Source organism: Cucurbita pepo, chromosome 15 (assembly GCF_057944985.1).
Source record: "Cucurbita pepo subsp. pepo isolate OVF chromosome 15, ASM5794498v1, whole genome shotgun sequence".
Taxonomy (NCBI): Eukaryota; Viridiplantae; Streptophyta; class Magnoliopsida; order Cucurbitales; family Cucurbitaceae; genus Cucurbita; species Cucurbita pepo.
This window is the reverse complement of record NC_141812.1, coordinates 1264744-1279503: the sequence shown is the minus strand read 5'-3', so window position 1 is coordinate 1279503 and position 14760 is coordinate 1264744. Positions and strand designations below refer to the sequence as shown.

The following is a 14760-nucleotide window of genomic DNA, read 5'->3' as shown; positions in this document are numbered from 1 at the left end:
TTCATAACTAATTATTATAATATATTATTCGAATATTATTAAATTTAATAGCAGAGGTAAAATTAGTGAAAAATTAGGGTTAGGGATAAAATTGATAACCATTTTATCTAATATTTTGTTCATCGTTCCAGGAAAATAGAAAGAGCAGTCGGAGCTCTCTGCTTCTAAGACACCTAGTCGGCGCCGCCACAACAAGAACCATGGGAAAGAAACCGTCTGGGTCCAAGCAAGCATTTTTCATCCTCGGAGCCTTGGCACTGGGTTGGCTAGCCATTGAGATGGCCTTCAAGCCCTTCCTCGATAAGGCCCGCTCCGCCATGGACAACTCTGATCCGACTCGGGATCCTGACGACCTTCTCGATAAACAATCTGATCACTTACAATCGGACGACGATCGAAGTACCACTGCTTGAAGTCGCATCATCTTGTGGCGGTATGAAAATTTGAATTTTACATCTTCTCCTCCGTATCTTATAAGGTCAGTACTAGACCATTTTAGTTTTTTTAGTTGAATTAAAGTGATTCAGTTCTTAATTTCATAATTAGTGCCTGCTCTCCGGCAGTTTCTGAATGTGCTTGTTTTGACTCCTGTAAATCTAACTATAAGCTTTGAAGTATGCGGATTACCTGTTCGACGAATTGTTTAAAAGAAATAAGGTGTTTTACTTGTTTAATGTGGTGGGTTTGTGACAATGCGGCTTTGTATAGAAATGAACTGAATCAGATCCCCTGCATATGAGCTTTCTTGGAGACTAAATACTCTCTTTAGAAGATTAGATTGACAGGAACAAAGGCTTGTCTGTTGAAAGAGTTGATAATTATGTTAGATAGGATCAAATGTTATTTGGGTGATGGGACTTATTGGCCTTATCATCACAATGTCGGAAGAAGTTGACTTAGACGGAGTATTTTACATCATAATGTGTTATATCTTTGTTGAACATTATTCGGTGGTCTAGCTGCACGCCCACACCCGGCTCGATTGATGCCACTTGCATCCTCCTTCCACTCCGGTTATGATATCAATATCCATTTTGGAGCTATGAGCTTTTTAGAACTAGCTTTTAATGCCATTAGATGCTCCCCTTTTTTTCCTTTTTTAATATCTTCACATGCCAACTTTTGGTGTTGATCTTAAGATAAATGGTGAGAAGGAATAGCCAAACTACAATCCGTTATAGCCCATTTACGGTTTGAAAAGCACCTCCATCGTTTGATTTGTCTTCAAGTTTCCTTTTATTGTTGGTTCATCCGTAGGGACAAAAAAGATGGACTGGAGAGACAGCAATGAAAGTGTTTATGGCTGAATTGTTGAACAACACGATCAAAACAATGTTAGAATCACGGACCTCATAATGGTATGATGTTGTCCACTTTGAGTGCAAGCTCTCATGGCTTTGCTTTTAGTTTCTCCAAAAGGCTTTATACCAATGGAGATGTATTCCTTAATTAGCCGATATAGGACTCCCACCAACAATCCTCAACAAGCCAGAGCTTCTGAAGCTTTCTTTGTGAGATCCCACATCGGTTGGAGAGGGGAACGAAATATTATTTATAAGGGTGTGGAAACCTCTCCCTAATAGACGCTTTTTAAAACCGTGAGGTTGATGACAATACGTAACGGGCCAAAGAAGACAATATCTGCTAGTGGTGGGCTTGAGCTGTTACAAATGGTATCAAAGCCAGACACTGGACGATGTGCCAGTAAGGACACTGTCCCCCAAGAGGAGTAGATTGTGAGATCCCACATTGGTTGGAGAGGGGAACAAAACATTCTTTATAAGGGTGTGGAAACCTTTCCCTAGTAAACATATTTTAGAACCGTGAGGCTGACAACGATACGTAACGGGCCAAAGCGTACAATATTTGCTAGCGGTGGGCTTGGGCTGTTACATTCTTTCTGTCTTTACGTACCCATCTGGGTATTGCATGCGAAATAAGAAAAAGACCGCTCCTTCAATGATGACTAGTGTTGCCTTTTGTTCGAAGTTCTGAATATTCTGGTTTTGTGAGACTATAGGAACTCCAACATTGAACTCGACACTTCTGCTTTGATTTAACAACAATGCATCTGACACTACTTCCTCTTGCTTTTTCGAGCATCATGTCATAGGAAAGCACCAATCAGCGTCCTGATATCTTCATTTAAGATTGAAAAGACAGGAGAAAAGAGACAAGGAAGTGAAACAAGTGCATTTCAAAGAAGCAATAACATTCACCACACTAGTCTCTAATCATCAAATGGGTATTCCTCATACCTAACTGCACAGTCATGGAGCACTGCACGACCCCCAATCCTCATTTGACACGATCCCAACATGTTGGTCTTAGCAGCACAAAGACCATGAGGTGCAGTCTGAGGTTGTGAGATTTTTGCTGCAGGAAGCATGTCCATAGGCGAAGGAATTAGGATAAGGAGATATGTTGTGGAAATCATATTTCTTTCTAGTGGGAGTTGAACTCTCCCATTCTTTTAGAAAGAACGTAATCCAGACTCTAAACCCACTGCTGGCAGATAGTGTGGTCTTTGGGCTTTCCCTTTTAAATTTTCTCTCAAGGTTTTTAAAACGCGCCTGCTAGGGAGAGATTTCCACAGTCTTATAAAGAATGTTCCGTTCTCTTTCCCAGTTGATGTGAGATCTCACACTGAGTGAAAATTTTGGAGTTGCACAAAACCGACTTGACTCCAATGTTTAGAACACTCAGCACCATAGTGGACATGGACAACCAATCATCCCAATCTATTTTCTTGCTTTTGTCCAATTCTAGTAATTGTTCTAAACGATTTTTGATGTATGTCTTATGTCTTTACTTGGGTGGCGGATCAAACAAGAACTTGTCGGTCTCGCTGCCTCTGTTTTTTTTCTCTGGCTATGACTGATTCCTTTGCCATTGGTCTCTTCCTTAAGGTCACAGCTTTGTCTTAGTTTTCGAAGGGGAAAACAATGAGTTCTATTCACGATTTTACTTCAGAAGAATAGTCAGGTCAAAGCTATTGTCATAGCCAGAGGTTGATAGATCTCACTAACCGGCAGTAGACTAGGGATTGTTGCCTTTGGAAAGCACTCAAGTTCAAGTTCTATCGTTTAAGGAAACAATACTTCCCCACTTCCTCGTTCACTTTTATCTCAAATCTTAAGTGATATGCTTTGTACCTCATTCACAACTATCTTGACAGTTTTTTCAAAGCATTATAAGGTTAGTGAGGGAGTTGTTGAATGTAAAATGTTGTAATATCTCAAAACTAAATCATGAACCCTTATCTTGAGCAGTGGAGTAGCACTTCCTGATTCAATTGCTTGATTCACGATCTTTGCTATTGAATTAATCCCCCATGTGTCGGGACCTGAACTATGGTGGTGCTCTTCTACAGCTTCTTCAATTACATAGATAATAGCTCCTCTCCCTTCGGTCTCATTGCTTCACTCCTCTCCTTCTTTGTTGAAAACTGTTCTTTCACTCTATCTTCGTCTTCTCTCCTTTACAATTCTAAATCATAAGAAAAAAGTGAAAGACTCAATCGAAAACCTGAACCTCGACTTCTTTCGTCTCCCTTCTTTCACGAGGTAAAAGTAGCTCTTTTCTTTCCTCTCGTTTCTTTCACTCGGTAAATAGGAGATTAGTCTTTCTCCTTCAAAATCAAGTGTTTCAAGTCAAGACTCAACTGAAAACAAAAACTACCTTTACTAACTGTGACGGGCTTCAAAGACTTTACGTGAAGCAAAAGTTGTAAGATTGTCACATGCAATAATATCTATAGTTGGACTCTACTAACTAGAACTTGAATAGAAAACCATTTGAAGGAAGGTTCGGTGGCCCTTTGTTTAGGACGAAAATTGTTAGAGACACCCCGTTTGTTAAAAATGAGAGAGATCAAGAGCATATAGGTAAGAACTACATCTCCATTAAAAAACGAAACTAAGTGGACTGAGGTTAGGTTTGAAAGCACAACCATTAACGCAATATTTTAATATTGTGAAGATACACAAAGATTCGTTGTCCTAACACCTTCGTCCCTTAGGGTTGCGTTATTGCGACGAAAACCCATGTGTTATTACTTTTAAGGATTTGAATATCTGAAAAAGATGCCTACTTTTTCTATTGATCCAGCTTGAATTTTCTTCTGGTTTTCAGTCTGCAAGACGGCTATCTCTGCACTTGCTAAAATGGATCCATCTCTGGCTCTTGAGGCTGTGATGGGAGTGCGCAGAGCACAGCCAAAATGAAAATGGCCTGCAACTCCATTGTCACTTAGTGTGTTGCTTCCACTCTGAAAAGGTCTCTTTTTGTTATTCCCTCTCCTTTTCGGTTTAATATTAAACAATGCAGCTGTTCTTATTCTCAATATCATAATATGAACATCCTCGAGAAGACTTTTGGGGTCAGGCGAGCCACGTCGGGTAGTAGACTTCTCAACCTTCATCAGTCGAGCAACTTGTTGATTGATCACTTCGTTCCGTTTAGGAGATTGAAGTCTTAAGTTTCTAACTATAGTTATGCTGTTTGTGATGTGATTGTTATCGCAGCATTGGAATATGATCGAGAGTTCTGGCTTATTCTCTAATCGAACATATTCTAAAACGAAATTCTCTCTTATTCTCTGATCGAACTATATTCAAACAGGTCTTGATCTCAAGGAGTAGAACGTGGAAAGTTGGTAAAGTTTGTACGTTAAAAGGAGAGAAAATTACACTTTTGATTGTTTTTGAGCTATGTTATATTAGTCTATCCGAAAGCTTATATTAAATTTTTTTTAAATAGGTATATATTATATTTTTAATAATATAAATTGTTTAAAATATTTTTCTTTCTTTCTCTCTCTTCCCTCTCTCTCCTCTTTTCATTCTTCTAATGATTGCCACCCTTTTCCGTCTCATCAATATTTTTTTTTAGACCTTTTCATTACATATATGGTATCCATTCATTTTTGTAACGCATGAAGAAGAAGAACGAAAGAGAAAGGAAAGAGCGGAAAAGAATAAAGTATCTGAAAAATATTCATTTTTTAATAATAAAACTATCACGACAGCTTTTAATTAACAAATGAACATCGGAAACCAAAATGCTACTAAGCTCAAACTTCAAGAATTCTATAAAGGTATAATTAAACTATCTCCAAAAAAATTGAAAATAATTATATACATAACACTAATAAAAGCATAGACAATAAACGATGAACATTCACGTAGTACGGAATCGACCCGCCTCCTCAAGTTCCTCAACCTCTCTTGCAAGTTCTTCTACCTTCTCCAAAATCTCCATGACTAAGAACACAAAGCTAGCCATTGCCAATCCATCACCATTCTCAATCACTCCAAGCTTTGATGGAGTGATTAAACCGCTCATTTCTTGCCTAACCAGCTTCAATTTAGGCACTATGACACCCTCAATTTGACACCTTTTCACGTTCTTGATACCTTCTCCAAGCTCCTTCAGCGCCCATGCAATGGACGATCCACCCATCTCACATGCCTCCTTGATCGCCTCTCTCATCCCTGATGTGGGCTGCTCCCAAATTTCCAAACACCAAACTTAATCAAACTTTCCAACAAAACCCATCAAATTTTAGAAACATTAAGCTTTGGATTTCATGTTCATACCTGTCTTGGTGATTGAAGACAGCCTTTGATTGAAAGAACAGTAGCTGCTAGCTCTCTTAGAACCTCCCCAATTTGTAGATATCTATTCCATGGATAGTTCAGCCCAAACTTCCCATGCCATGGCTCCCACTTAGCAAAATTAGCCTGAGAAACAATTAATCTCTGTTCAAGATCATTACTTCATGGAAATTTACATCAACAACAATGGAAACTGGCTTGTACCAATGATTCCTCTTTTGATTTTGTGTTCAAAATTGCTTTACAAGAGCTGAAACTTGCATCAGATTTGTTCTTCTTCTTGTCATCAGTTGAGCTGAAATAATCCTCCATGCACCCTGAGAAACAGAATTCTATTGCTTTAAGTTCTTATGTTCATAGCTAATTATGGTGGAATGAACAAGAATAAGAAACCTTCAATGGAATTGGCTAAGTTATGGAAGCTTTGGACGGTGGAGTGATGCAGCTCATCGCTAGCCCAAGCAGGGAAGATGAGAAGGTTTATGAAAATGCATACTGCAAATCCCATGCCAATGGTAGACAAGCGTTCTCTTGCTAATGCCATAATCTTTTCTTCTCTCATACCAGACACCACCACCAAATTAAACGTCAATATCGATATCATCACTCCGTAGTCGTATTTCTTCTTTATACTCGGTATCAACCGCAAGTACGTCGCGATACCACCTAAATAACAAACAAGTTCAATAAGATATGAAGAATTGAACCTTTGACTTTACGAGAACCAGGACTCACCGAAAACAAAGACGGAAACTCCAATAATGGAAGCACAGGTGTCCCCGCCGACATCTTGAGCGAATGAACCCGCGAAACATCCGAGCCCGCCACCGAATATCGTGCCTAGCCCTCGGTTAAGCCCCTTGCTCAGTGTAGCTCCTAAACCAACAAACCAAAATCAAGTCAAAACCAAGAAATTTTCTGAATTATTGGTGCATTTAGTGAATGAATTACCTGCATAGAACTCAAAGACAACAATAACAGTCATTATAGCCCACATTGCATTATCTCCAACTTGTTTATAAAGAGGATTAAGGAGATAAAGAAGTGAAACAACAACCAAAGCAATCCCAAGCTTAATGCTATGGAAAATTTTCTTCATGTCTTGTTTCTTTATTCTGTCTCGAGTCGAGTCAAACAAGTTACGGAACTTGTTCATAGCTGCCGTCTTGTTCTTGTTCTTGTTCTTGTTCTGATCAACGGGAACGTCATCGGTAACTCTTTGATCCTGAATTTCTTCACGAATCGAGACTACTACGGCCGACCCCATTTGCAAGAACCCTGTTCTTTTCTCTGTTCTATAAGTTTGTTTGATTGTAGCTTTGAACTTGAACGTTGAGGCACTTGGGGTTTGAGGGGTGGGGAGTTTATATAGGCATGAAGCAGCCACAATACAAATAAAATAGTATTATTAGTAATGGTGTGTACGGCATTGCTGCAAATGGGAAAAGGGGTTAAGAATTCAACACAGTTCAATAGTGTTACCAAACCACATGCTCCTTATTTCAGGTCAAAACAAAAGACAAGTGTAATGTTTTGTCTATGTATGTATATATGTAAATGTAATGATTATAGTGACGACATAATTAAAGGCAAACAAATGTTGTTGGTTGTGTTATAACAATAATAATAAAAAAAAAAAAAAAAAACAGAGAACAGCTGCTGTAATGAAGAAGAGGGGGAAGAAAACGCGTGGGGGATTGAGGCGTTTGAGGAAGAGGAGCTATAGAACACTAAAAATCCATATTTTCGAAACTTTAAATCTTGATAACTCGATGTATGTTGGTAATAGGTTATGGAATAGGGCTCGATAGAGTCACGATAATGAGGTGTACAAAGTTGTAGAAGGAATCGGGATGAAATTTTGGGTGTAAGGTGATATTTTTGGGTAGGGGCATAAAAGGAATTAATATAAAAGTTGAAAATTTGTAGAAAGTCGTGAGGGGTGCGTGGGAGATTGCAACTGGCGTGTGTGACTGAGTGAGTACGCGTGAGGTAGAAGCTCAAATATCTATTCACACTGAAAGAGCTAAATATGAGGAAATGACAATGCTTGGAGCTAGTGAAAGATTATGATATGGAAATCCTGCATCATCTCGACAAAGCTAAAATGCAAATGGAGTTTGAACGAGCTTAGATAGTTGTTTTAGAGGCTGAGCGAGCTAAGGATTTCTTGGTAGGAGTTGATGGTAGTTTAAAATGCATATGTTTTTCGTGGTCTGGGAAGAAGGACGTTGCTGAATATGTTAGTAGGTGTTTAACTTGTCAACAAGTTAAGGCACCTAGACAGAAACCTATTGGATTACTGTAACTTCAGAACGTGCTCTAGTGAAAGTGGGAAGAAGTGACCATGAATTTTATTACAGGACTACCTAGAACCTGGTCGGAATTTACGGTGATATGGATTGTTGTGGATAGACTAACTAAGACAACTCATCTTATACCAGGAAAGTCAACATATATTCAGTTGACAATTGAGCACAATCGTACTTGAAAGGAATTATACGCTTGCATGGTGCACCAGTTTCAGTTGTGTAAGATAGGGACACACGATTTACTTCTTGATTATGGAGAAGTCGTCAGGAGGCACTTGATACACAACCAAAGTTCAATACAACGTTTCATCCTAGAAAGACTGAATCAGATTATCGAGGATATAATACGTGCTTGTATACTAGATTTTTCCGGTGGTTGGGATACCTACCTATATTTGGTAAAATTTTCTCATAAAGCATATAAATCGACATTAGAGACAGTACACAACGTTCTTCATGTTTCAATGCTGTTTTGATGCTACGAAAATATGTTGCAGATTCCGCACATGTTCTTCCTTACAAAGACTTACAATTGAAAGAGGATCTGAGCTACGAAGCACAAACTCTCAAAATTTTAGCACGGAAAGTGAAATCTTTACGTAACAGAGATATTTTCTTTGTTAAAGTTAGTGGAAAAACGAGCTAGTAAAGAAAACTACTAGAAGGATTTCAATTTACAATTCTATCCATTGACATTTATTTATGGAATCAGAAAGTTTCTTAAAAGAGGGAAAAAATTGTAATATTCTATGTATGTATTATATATATATAATTTATATATATGTAAATGTAGTAATGATTGCAAAGACAAAATTATAGGCGAAACAAATTTTGTTTGGTTGTGTTATAATAATAATAATAAATAAATTAATCAATTTAAAAAATTTGAAGAATGTTCGTGGAAGCTCCTTGTGAAGGAAACTCAAGGTCTTATGCTCTTCTTGGAGAACTAAAAACTCATATTTTTTTAAGCTTTAAATCTCGATAACTTGATATATGTTGGATAATAGGTTATGAAACGGGGTTCGATAGAGTCACAATAATGAAATCTACAAAGTTGTAGAAGGAATCGCGATGGAATTCGATGCGTAAGATGATATTTTTGAGTAGGGGCACAAAAGGAATTTGCAGAAAGTCTCGAGGAAAAAGGTGCGCGTGAGAGACTGCGACTGAGCGAGTTACAAGCACATGAGGTAGAAATAGTTGGCACGTGAGGGCATGTGAAGGCTCTGTTTGGCTCCCGATTTGTTTCGTTCAGCTCCTTTTGACGTGTTATGACAAGATTGACGTATACTTATCTTGAAAATTGTTAAATATAGGTCAAATTGAGAGAGACCGTAATAGGTTACTCTTTTAGGCATACAATACAATAAAGAGGAGTTCGAAATAAAGGAAGTAGCATAACGAGTTTCTTAAACAAGTTCTTAACTTGTTTTAAAATACCCGAACATGTTGATTATATGATTAAGAGTTAATATAGTGATATACGTGTTTATGATATGAATAATTATTTGTATATTATGATTGCATGCACCCGATGTGAGCATCTATAGGTTCATATATATAAGAATGTATGCATAAGATGTGAGCGTGCTATAAACGTAATATAGAAAAGTTGTGACTCTAGTTTATGCTTACAATCAAACATGCCATGGGTTATATGTGAACCTTGTTAGTCTACTAATTCTCGTGGAATTCCTAGCCGACGCGCTGTGTGCTAGGTTAAGAACAATGAAAATTTCTGACCGTTGGATTATATGATGTTACAGGCCGTCAGAGAAATTAGTAGATGGGTCGTATTTGTTTGATAGCGAGTCTTACATACGTGTTCGAAAATTCTAAATAAGTAATTGAATACCTTTTAACACTAGAAATCAGTGGTGAATAAACTTAAGAACGACTGGAAAGATAATTAATAAAAATTGTAAATGACACGTTATCTACTTTTTGGTCAGCCACACTAGGACTCAGACACGACCCAGACTCCTATAATAGGCAATATTGTAAAATTTCTTATAATGGGCGAAAGCCTAACGAAGCAATGTCGCGTGGAGATAGAAGACCTACAGATCGTGAACTTCTTTTCCTAGAGAAGAAGTATGACGGTATCTGACGAATAAGTATCGACTAACACGATGCCAACAGTTGCAGCGGAGGATCCATGCGTTATTCATAATGATTGAGTGTAAAGCGAAGAATAAGTATCTACTAACACTATGTCAACAGTCGCAGAAACACGGAGGATCAAAGCTGTGATGTCCCACATTGGTTGGAGAGGAGAACAAACCACAATTTATAAGCGTGTGGAAACCTTCCCCTAGCAGACGCATTTTAAAGCTTTGAGGGGAAGCCCAAAGATGACAATATTTGCTAGCGGTGGATCTAGGTCGTTACAAAAGCGTTATTCAAAATGATTGAGTGTAAGACGTCTGTAGGTAGCTTTTCAAGTTCACCGTCAAACCCTAAATTGCACACACACACATGGGTTGAAGCTACCCACAAAATAAAAGAAAGTTCTAGACAAGTTATTCGTGGACAAAGAATGTGGGATGTAGTGATAAATATGGAGAATAAGCACTTAAATCAAGTGTGGCCCTCACTAATATTTGTAGCCATACAAGTTGAGGCACAATATTGAATCATAATATAATAATTATCACTTATTTAACGCGTCTAAAGTCCACCACTAATAGATATTATCTGTTTTTGCTCGTTAACAGTTTTAAACGCTTCTACTAAAGAGAGATTTCTACCCAAGCCCACCGCTAATATTGGCTCGTTACGTATCATCGTCAGCTTCACGGTTTTAAAACATGTCTATTACGGAGAGGTTTCACACCCCTAATGAATGTTTCGTTCTCTTCTCCAATCGCTATGGGACCTCACACTCTAAGATACGTAACTTTCATATATTTTAAGTTCTCTAGACACGAATACCTTTCATACAGCCAAATCTTATATTAAAAAAAAAAAAAAAAAAAGGAAACCCGTTTAAATATTTCCCGACTTTTATGACCATACACATGCACGATGACCCACATACAAAATATCAGTTTAACAACACTATACAATAGAAAAACATACATACCTACCGACTTTCATTCTAATTACATAACATTCACGGCTTCCACAGCATATCCGACTATTTTACAAACATTCATACAAAACATGTCGAGCAACAGAGCCACCCAACCTAACCCCAAAACGTTCGAGCAGTAAAGTTCCGTACGTTATCGTAATTTCTCAATATTTAAAGGTAAAAAGATAAGATAAGAAAGTAAAAAAGTGAGTTAGAGATTAATGTATAATAAAATACATAGGCCTAAGTATAATTGGTTGGAATATACACAAATGGCTTCATATTATGCGTAGATATGATTATATTATATGAAATTTTGTTAGTGTTTATCTCATTCTTCCCACTTTCAACTGTCCATTACGTGATCTTGTTTGATATTACTTTTCAAATTTATTTGGATTTTTCGTATTAAATAAATAAATAAAGGGTTTTGGCCTACAAATTATATTAAAATAACGTACATTATTATTAATGTTGTTACAATTGTACGGCACTTCGAATTCTTTTTGTTCTTATTATTATTTAATTTGGTTTCTTTTTTTTCTTTTTGAGCGATCGTATCAATTTTCAACCTCAAACATGAACTAAGAGTTACCGGTCAATTTCTAATAATTTACTGTAACGACCCTTTTTTTAGTTCATAATCAGACTGTTTCTTCATGCATGTCGTGAATCGAATCTTGTTTTATATTATAATGTATGATAAAACAGGAGCGGTGCACACGAGTTGTGTTGGATTGGGTTGTCGAAATCTCTTGGACAAACTCAAAATTTTCGGTCGGTTAGACTAGTTGGGTTAGTGATCTTAGCCGCCTAAACACAATCTAACCCAAACCCTAACTCTCGATTTTCGAGTTGGGTTAAGTTGTCAAGTTGTTTTTTTCTTTTATATATAATTATTTAAAAAAATTATACTTATTCACTGTCACATTAATAACTAAAATGATATAAAACTCAAATATCAAATATCCACGGGTCGTAACGCATCACTAACATCAGTTACAAACGTCAGATATTCTTAATTTTCATAATAATCTTAAAAGTAGGGTTGAGTTGTAACCCTATTTTTAGGTTGATCAGGTTGGTCCAGTTGACCCAAACAAACAATTGTCAACCTACAAACCCTATTCTTGAATAGGCCAGGTTGGTCCGGTTGGTCAGGTTGATCCAAACAAACAATTCTCAACCGACAAACCAACCCAAATTTTTTATTTTTCGAAAATTCAACCTAATCCGAATCGAACAAAAACCTAACCCAATTCAATTTTTACCGTTTGAGTTAGATAGTTTGGATGGATCGAATCATCCGACCATATAAACAGATTTAATTAATTAACGAAAAATTGAGATATACATATTGGATGAAACACGTAAAGAGCTATTAATTTGTGTTAGTGTTGAGTTGGATGGTGATTATGAAAAAGTGGTCACTTTATTAATTTAAAACTATTTTAATAAAGCATGATTAAATATATTAATTAAAATTTCAGGTAGAAAGCGTAATTTAAGGAATCCAATCCTCCCCCAGTTGTAAAGCACGTCTGATCGTCTCATGCATTCATTGTTGTTGTTGGTATTCAAAAAACTCGAAAAGCTCGATAACCCAACTCCACCCAACTTGTGTAGTTTGGACTGAATTTGGTTGGTTCGTGAGCTCCCTAAAATTAGATTAGGTTGAGCTAAACCGACCTGAATTTTTATTAAGCTGGCTTGATTATTTAATTCATAAATTTGTGTTGGGCCTACGCACTGTCTTCATCTCACTCAATTCAACCCACGAACGCCCTTAATTACGGCATATTTATTTTTTACCGAGACTTTTCTACTCTTAATGTGAAGGTGTGTGTACGTGTGTGCGGGTGCATGCACGTGGGCGTGGTGTATATAATTTAAAATATAATTATTAAAAGGAATTGGAAGAGAGGTAAAATAAATAAAAATAATAATAATAATAATAATGATAATAATAGTGGAGTAGGTGGGTGTGGTTTCCTACCAACCAATGTACGGTTGACACTCCGTGGCACGGAACATCCTCCGTACACGTGCACGCCAAGCCAGATCCGCACGCACTGACAATCTGACACCACCTTTTTCTGTCTTTCTTTCCATTTATATAATAGAATGTTCAGTAGTCTTCTACCGAGTGTAATGCTGCGTCATCCCACCTGATCATTTCCCCCTCCTCCAATCACCTCCCACTCTTCCTCCTCCATAAAATCCCATCCTCCAACACTCTCCCTCAACTCAATCTCAAACTCTTTCCCACTCGAGCACGTTTAGCTTTAAAATTTCACGTAACGTCTCGGGATTTTCTCTCGATTAGATATGGTACTGGTTCATTTTTCGCAACCACGTCATACTAAAAGGGATTCCTTTCTCCGACGTCAATGATTTGGACCAAGATCATAATCTAAATTTGAAACCCAGTTGCCCAATATTCCTTTGAACCCTTTTGACCTAATCACACTACCTAATTTCCTTGAGATGCGGGTGAGAATGCGATTTTCCTTCTAACACCCGAGTAACATAGGGGTATGTGAAGGATATGAAAGTCACTACTTATACCAATAAAGTCCACTTTTCTTTTCAGTGGCTCAATAACAACTGGAGCAATTTTATGTTAGGTGACCTACTGGGAATTTTCGTAGGATGTATGTGAGTGAGAAGAAAGTATATTTGGAGGATTTGTGTTAAGCGAGGAGTTAGTGACACGACCATGTTGCAGGGGAATGTTTGAATTGACTCGTATGTTCTTAGAAAGAGTATTAAGTGTACGGGTAAGATATTATAAAATGATCGGGACATGTACCATCCATATCTATATTTATAATAGATGACCTAATTTATGGTGCTCTACACATGGATGATGTCTACATAATGGGATTCAAAGATATTTCAACTAACGTTCAACTTGTGTTTCCCTTCAAATGCAAATGGGTTTTTATTCTTACATCTAATGGTTTTACCAAAGAGTTAGTTCATAGTATTTAATTAATTATTATTAATTTTAATTTTAATTTAAATCAATTAATTATGCTTTCAAATTATGATACATTAATAAATAAGCTAATCTAAATTATCTTAATAAACAAATAATTCATTCATAGACAAAAATAATAATAATAATAATAATAATAATAATAATAATAAAAGACATTTGGGAATAAGTGGAGTCTCCACTAAATCATATTCACACCATTTAATTGCTAAATATTTTAATTAATATTTTTAGTCCCAATAATCATTATCACTTTTTCTTCCCTTTTCTGCCGTACAAACTCACTTCATTGTTAACCAATAATCATGGAAAAATAACATTTTCAATTTAAAATTCAATTTATTCATATAAAGTTGCACCAATTTTGACTTTTGTTTTGAAAACTTTTTAATTGGAAAAGGCAATCCAAATATTCTTTTCTACCATTTTAAATAAAATAGGTTAATTTCTAGAACATTCATTTTGATTATTGAATTTTGGTGTTTATATATTAACATATTAATACAAAGTACTCTCATGTTATTAATTTCTTAAAAATAAAATTTTTACGAGGACCAAAATGATTTTCTTTAAACATTTTGAAGGATATAAAATAAATATTTTAAAATTTTTTAGAACAAAATTGAACAAAAGGGACCAACAAAGAGAAAATTTGAAAGTTTAAATACCAAATATAGGATTTAAAATAATTAAATACGACCCGTTTTATAGCATTTTATTAATGTGAGACTGTCACAGTCAACTTCTCTC

The 14760-nt window shown here is 36.4% G+C and overlaps 2 protein-coding genes across 3 annotated transcripts; one reads left to right on the top strand and one right to left on the bottom strand.

The window, feature by feature from the left end:
* The first annotated feature begins 110 nt into the window (after positions 1-110).
* LOC111811095 (outer envelope membrane protein 7) lies at positions 111-4594 on the top strand. 2 transcript variants are annotated; one of them, XM_023697823.2, is made up of 2 exons: positions 111-433; positions 4135-4594. In XM_023697823.2, exon 1 carries the CDS (start codon positions 201-203, stop codon positions 411-413), a length of 213 nt encoding a protein of 70 aa, XP_023553591.1. In that variant the 5' UTR covers positions 111-200; the 3' UTR covers positions 414-433; positions 4135-4594. The 2 variants fall into 2 exon arrangements, 1 of the variants encoding a protein (XP_023553591.1); XR_002817494.2 differs by having other exon boundaries at positions 113-478.
* A 390-nt stretch (positions 4595-4984) lies between these two features.
* On the bottom strand, positions 4985-6944 carry LOC111776256 (aluminum-activated malate transporter 12). The gene is made up of 6 exons (XM_023655658.2): positions 6570-6944; positions 6354-6494; positions 6012-6284; positions 5823-5935; positions 5601-5744; positions 4985-5505 (listed from the first exon to the last, which is right to left on the bottom strand). Exons 1-6 carry the CDS (start codon positions 6883-6885, stop codon positions 5182-5184), a joined length of 1311 nt encoding a protein of 436 aa, XP_023511426.2. The 5' UTR covers positions 6886-6944; the 3' UTR covers positions 4985-5181.
* Positions 6945-14760: the final 7816 nt, after the last annotated feature.

What these genes read in the sequence shown, in the direction of transcription:
- LOC111776256 (XM_023655658.2), bottom strand. Translation starts at nt 6,885, where the DNA reads ATGGGGTCGGCCGTAGTAGTCTCGATTCGTGAAGAAATTCAGGATCAA. An exon ending in AGTTTCCGTCTTTGTTTTCG is followed by an intron (nt 6,285 to 6,353) that starts GTGAGTCCTGGT and finishes TTTGTTATTTAG; the next exon opens with GTGGTATCGCGACGTACTTG. An exon ending in AATCAAAAGAGGAATCATTG is followed by an intron (nt 5,745 to 5,822) that starts GTACAAGCCAGT and finishes ATTGTTTCTCAG; the next exon opens with GCTAATTTTGCTAAGTGGGA.
- LOC111811095 (XM_023697823.2), top strand. Translation starts at nt 201, where the DNA reads ATGGGAAAGAAACCGTCTGGGTCCAAGCAAGCATTTTTCATCCTCGGA.